Source organism: Osmerus eperlanus, chromosome 3, assembly GCF_963692335.1.
Source record: "Osmerus eperlanus chromosome 3, fOsmEpe2.1, whole genome shotgun sequence".
In the NCBI taxonomy this organism is placed as follows: Eukaryota; Metazoa; Chordata; class Actinopteri; order Osmeriformes; family Osmeridae; genus Osmerus; species Osmerus eperlanus.
Genome location: NC_085020.1, coordinates 19,331,161 through 19,337,703, shown reverse-complemented (window position 1 = coordinate 19,337,703; position 6,543 = coordinate 19,331,161). Strand labels below are relative to the sequence as shown.

At 43.6% G+C, this 6,543-nt stretch overlaps 1 protein-coding gene across 1 annotated transcript; it reads right to left on the bottom strand.

The window, feature by feature from the left end:
• Positions 1-572: 572 nt before the first annotated feature.
• LOC134016913 (glutamine synthetase-like) lies at positions 573-3,473 on the bottom strand. Its single transcript, XM_062456156.1, has 6 exons — positions 3,305-3,473; positions 2,569-2,727; positions 2,271-2,405; positions 1,968-2,095; positions 1,550-1,749; positions 573-1,281 (listed from the first exon to the last, which is right to left on the bottom strand). Exons 1-6 carry the CDS (start codon positions 3,471-3,473, stop codon positions 990-992), a joined length of 1,083 nt encoding a protein of 360 aa, XP_062312140.1. The 3' UTR covers positions 573-989.
• Between the last annotated feature and the right edge of the window lie 3,070 nt (positions 3,474-6,543).

Genomic DNA, 6,543 nt, shown 5'->3' with positions numbered 1-6,543 from the left:
CCTCCTCAACACCTCCCCATCCACTACCTACTCACCCCTCCTCATCACCTCCCCATCCACTACCTACTCACCCCTCCTCAACACCTCCCCATCCACTACCTACTCACCCCTCCTCAACACCTCCCCATCCACTACCTACTCACCCCTCCTCATCACCTCCCCATCCACTACCTACTCACCCCTCCTCAACACCTCCCCATCCACTATCTACTCACCCCTCCTCATCACCTCCCCATCCACTACCTACTCACCCCTCCTCAACACCTCCCCATCCACTATCTACTCACCCCTCCTCATCACCTCCCCATCCACTACCTACTCACCCCTCCTCAACACCTCCCCATCCACTACCTACTCACCCCTCCTCATCACCTCCCCATCCACTACCTACTCACCACCTCCCCATCCCCCCCACTACAGGTACTGCTACTGTCATTTAACATTAATAATTAACTACATAACTCACAGACTCTCATGTCCCCTGTGCCTTGATAGGGCTATAATATCAGTATAGTGTTCAGCCACAACCAGGTCCTCCTAATAAAATCATACTCACGCTCTCTATACCAGATGGTAGATTTAATCAACCTTATACAATCATGTCATCTATTGATTTAAAATCAGGGTTAAATCAGGTCAAATCAGTAAATAAATTACTGCTGCTGGTAAGGTACGATAGCAGCATCACTTCTCAGTTATGAAGCGAGTCTGCAAAGGCCACTACCATTGGACATGTGATGGTCCTTGATTGAGAAACGGAATAAATAATAATGTATTCATTTTGTAGATGCTCATCGAAAACGGTGTATTTGAACCTACAACTTATTAATATGCAGTTAAATGTTCTACCTCTGTGCTGTACCCATCCTTAGCTTTGTGAGGTAACTGCATCACACCTTAACATCATTAAAACACATTATTGGGTGTGCTTGCTTTTGTCCAGTATCCCTTCACAGAACATGACTTTTATTAACAACAAGCTCTTATTTTCATTCTTCATCCAGAAAACATGTGGGCGCAATGGTGGCCGTCACAGCATACGGGTCACAGTTGGCGGAGTGGCGGCGGTCTTCAAAGTAGCCCCTCCCCTGCTGACCCACCTGACGAGGGATGCGGACGCTCGCCCCACGATTGGCCACGCTGGCAGAGAAGTCGTGGATGCTGGAGGTCTTGTGGAGGCCGGTGAGACGCCTTATGTTGTCCTGGCCGTTGTGAGGGTGGTACACCTTGATGTGCTCCACGTGTCGAGCGCTAAGCTTCTCTATGGCCTGCTGGATGTACCTGGGTACCACAGGGGGAAACTGAGCTGTAGTTCATCTAATAGTTACAGTACCCGGTTTCTACATTTACATTTTAATTCAATTTTGTTAATTGTAATTTCAAAAGGAAATTCTGGTGTGGTAAACACAAACCAAAACATTTGACTATTATATTCTTTGCATTGGTGAATTTGCATTTAGACTACACTCCCAGCATGCACATAGAGCAAGAGTTTGTATGAGCGTTAGTTTGTGTCGTGATCGTGTGGGTCTGTACTTTGTGTACTCACCGTAGTCCTCCCTCTGCCCTCATGTCTTTGGTGCTGACGTTGGTATGGCAACCCGACCCATTCCAGTTCCCCGTCATCGGTTTGTGGTCCAACAAAGCCACGACCCCAAAGTCTTCGCTCACGCGGTGGAGCAGGAAACGGGACATCCACAGGTGGTCTCCCATCTCAATCCCCTCACAGAGTCCCACCTGGAACTCACACTGCCAGGAGAACCAGAAGGGGTGTAGGAATGGAGGGATATTGAAAGCCAGCAGAGGTTTGACGGCATGATTGAGATGAAAGACAAAGACAAACTGGCTGTGTGAAAGCATAAAATATGTCTCAGCCAGATCTAGTAAAGCAGCAGGAAACCTTAATAATAAGAGGTAATAGCTGTATTGTGCACAGTAACTACATTAGATAATTAGGTTTACTGTACCTGTGAAGGCATGGTCTCTGCATTGGTCCCACAGATTTTGACCCCAGCGTAGAGACATGCCTTGTAGTGGCACTCCACAATGTTCCTGCCGTAAGCTTTGTCTGCACCAACGCTGCAGTCGTATGGGCCTTGAACAGGAAGACCAAAGAAAAGCGAATTGAGAGATTTAAGATATTGAAACATCCATGTCATTTAATGTCATGCATAATTTAGATCCAAGATCAGTTCAGTTAATTTATTCAAAACTGTTAACCCTAACCACCCTAGTCCAAAGTGAAGAAATGGCGGGTTCATGTCACTTACCTTGGGGAGCAGGGAATCCATTTGAGGGCCAGCCATAGGGGCGTCCATTTATCCCCAAGGGAGTGTACTCTTGTTCAATTCCAAACCAGGGAACGCGCTCCTTCACCTTGTTAAAGTCTGAGCGCGGGTTAGTCTCTGCCCAGGAGAGACATGAGATTCCTCAGACCGACTATCACATGCATTTTTAAATGACATTCTATGTTATTATACACCATGACTTATTTGTTAAGAAAGCCAAGAAATATAGTTAAGAAAACTATATTTGTTTTAGGATTTAAAAAAAATGGTTTACAGGTACCTGCAGGGAGGCGGTTGTATTGAAGCGCCTCACACAGGACCAGTTTGTTGAGGTCAAGAGTGAAGGGGTCACTGAAAATGCGCACTGGGATCAAGTACATGACACTTTTAGACTGGTCTTTCTCGCAGGTGGGGGCAAAAACGTTCCATTCCAGAATGTCTGGCAAACAGACCAAAATAAGCATACATTTCAAGACCATCAGCATTATAAAGTACATTTTTAAACCAATAATGGTAACATCTGGTCATTTTGGAAATATGATTTGGGACAAATTTTACTTTTATTGCACCTGAAGAAGCATAAATGGTAGGTCCTGCAATAAACATTTCATATCAAATCTATTTTAGACAAAAGGTTTTATATTCATTTACAACTGCGCTTGTGCTATTTCTACCAACCAATAGATTGTAAATGCTTTTAACCCTTGTGTTATCTTCGGGTCATTCTGACCCATCAGTCATTGTGACCCACCGTCGTATTGCGACAGATTTACTGCATACAAAGACAAAGTGAAGCATTTTCTTTTAACAGCTAGGCTGTCTCAGACCCCCCACATTGCAAAGGTTAAAAGAAAATTATTTTAATTTGTTTTTGTATTGGGTAAAATTGGGTAAACACAACGATGGTTCATTATGAACCTTTGGGTCATGTGACCCGAAGGCAGCACGAGGGTTAAAAAGGTATTTTAACAACACAGTAAAACCAGTCCACACAGGACTGCACACAGAGTGGTTACTCTCCAGTCCTTGGGGCTCTCTGTCCAGGGTTCGAGTCTTGTTGCACAGCTCCTCCCCAGAGCCGTCGACCCAGACGTAGGTGACCTGACACAGGCCCCTCTGAGGGAGAGACATGTAGTGCTGCTGCAGAGTCTTGTTCAGACCAGAACTGACTGACACAGATGCCATCACGACCCAGAGTCCTGCTGGGGGGACACAGACAAGACCTACCTAGTGGAATCACTCCAAGACATGTAATACAAGTAAACTTGTCATTCAAAAGAAATGTTGCTTAGAGGAAATACCTGAGATATTACTCCTGAAGAAGAGTGAGGTGCCCAAACCCGTTGGGGTTTTTAAATGGTACAGTATGCAAGCTAACGTGATAGGCTACGTGCAACCTTTAAATGTACCTGACATTTTAGTACAGGCATTTCTAGTTGTATTTCAGTTGTCACACCCACAGCCGTGCCTATGTTTGCCTTCCCCAGTGTGTCCCGTGTTTATTAGGTTCACCTGTGTCTGGTTGAATGTCAACGTCAATGTTCTCGTTAGTGTTGTTGCTTTCACCTGTGTCTTGTTTGCTTTGGTAATTAAGTCCCTTTTTATGCTCAGTCTTGGTCAGTCGTTGTTTCGATGTCCTTGTACCTCTAGGGCCTGTACTACGAATCAATATTTGGCGGTAGCAAGGTAACTTCAGGTTCAACCCAGGGTTTTCTGTACTACGACGGTGGATCACTTGTTACCGGGGTAGATCACCATGGTAACACATGCTGAACGCCAAACCTGGTCGGGAGCAGGTTAAGTTGGAGATCAGAGATCAACCGGTATAAAAGCCCGGCCCACTAACTCATTCTTGAGGATAATTCAAGCGCAATTTGCAAAGGATTTTCTTTAATGGCTGTTGCCACCATATTTTGATTAATAGAGTGATGAAAAAGAGCTATCCAAAGTGCCCTTTGTAAAAACTGGACTTTAATATGTTGACAAAATGAACAAGTAAACAAGTATTTTCATTCTGTCTTCATGCAATGTTCTGATTTCCGTTGTGGAAATGTATGCAAATTATATCATATTGTACAACTTAATGCATCATTTGCGCATTTAAACATACATTTACAGGAAACTAGTAATGAAAACAATATTTGACCTAATATTAGTTATCAACTGGGGAGGTTTCACGTTTATATGTTATCCCTATTCACTGGGGTGTCTCCCCTTAACCCATTCTGTTGTCCTTGGGTTGCTTTGAGACATGTTCTAATCATTTCCATATCATAAATGTGTGTTTCTTTCAACCAAAACATTTCAAACCAAAAATAACAGTGTATGGTACCATACAATGCTATTCACAAGTTAAATAAATGATCATTTCACTACTTTCATTGAATTTCGATGTTTCTTTCACTTTTATAGCATTTTCCAAAAAGAATAAATAGGACATTGAAAGAAAGAAATGGTGAAAACCCCCACAAAAGACTCAAAATGCACAACAAAAAAAACACAAAAAGGTATAAAAAGACAAACGTAGAAAAAAGTTTAACAAATACATCCTCATGTGTTCTCCCTTCCCTAGGAACACAGAAAAGCCAGCATTGTTTTTTTAATTAAGAGCCTCTTATACTCTATATCGAGCCTCTTATACTCTATATCGAGCCTCTTATACTCTATATCGAGCTCCAGGGTTCTTTTATACAGGGCCCTTACATTGTCTGAATCCAACCTGAAACGAATAAAGAACAAAGTCCCTTTGCAAGGCACACTTGGAGAAAGTTGAAGGTGTCCATTTGACTACTGTGTTTCAAGGTTCATTGCCTATACCTGGTCTTTGTCTTAGCCTTGAAGTGGAGGCCCTAGGCTCAGGGGGAGGAAGAAGTTCCTCTTTCTGCTGAGTTTAACACAATAGCAATGTAATCAATTGAGTCATATTTGAAATGAGCACTGTAAGGACTTGTGTCTCATGTTCAGACCACCACCATTAGCAAGTCATTACAGACACTTCAATCACAGCCACACGTTCACACACTCTCACCATCTGTGTTGCAAGTGGTAAATAAAACTCAAAAGTGTACCCCCAAAATGCTCCCTGAGCAGGCAGACACAGTTTCCTGATCATCTAGGACAGGGGTGTCAAATCCTGGTCCTCGAGGGCTGCTGTCCTGCATGTTTTAGATGTTTCCCTCATCCAGCTCACCTGATTCGAATGAATGGTCGTTATCATTGGCGATTTTAGACCCTTTTTAGAGGTGCTCAAGCACCCCTAAATTTCATCTGAGCACCCCTAAAAATAATAATAATACAAAAAATATATATATATATATTATTGTTCATTATCATTTGATGCTGGTAGTTCATGAAGAAAGGGATATCCTTAGTTTTTTCATTCATTCAATATTTTGCATAATAATACATAAATGTATTAATTGTTATCCAGTGAAATTAAGGATTTATATCAAGGGGGTTTAGCACTTTTGCAAGGCACTGTATTCATGTCACATTCTCATTGGGGGCTGAGCACCCCTAAAGTTCTGATCATAGAATCGCCCCTGGTCGTTATAACAACCGATTTAATTGAATCAGGTGAGCTGGATCAGGGAAATTTCTAAAACATGCAGGACAGCGGCCCTCGAGGACCAGGGTTTGACACCCCTGATCTAGGACCTCCACTTGAGAAAATAAATGGCATATTTGATCAATATTCAGCAACCACATATGGCATACATACTGTAGTATGACTATTTCAATCAGGAGAGACCTGGGATGAGTGAAAGATGTTTATTACAGACTAATAAATGTACTATGGTGTTTGGAGCTTGAACCCCACAGGGAATTATATAGACCATGGGCGCCTGCCCAACGCCCGAAGAAGAATCCCCCACGGAGTCCAGACACTGGTGGCGGTGGCGGCAGCCGACGACCAATCAAGCCGAAGACTGAGACAGGAACCGGGTGGCGACGGGGTGGTGGAGGGTCGCGCACTTGATAGCATGGACAAACTACACAGGGAGAGAATCATATTTAAAGGCACGGATCATGTGACGCCATTAATTGATAGCGGGAGCGCTAATCGACCTGAACCCCAGTGACCGCCCGACCAGGGAACGGGGGAAGGTAGGGCGTTCTTAGCGGGGGGAGTGAGTAGTGTACACTACGATTGAGCCTGAGTGCAGGGATCGGTCTTGCCTGACTGAACTTGCGCAAGCTTCATTAGTTTCACTGTTACCTCTGTATGGCACAGTGGGACAACAGTGGGTGGTGG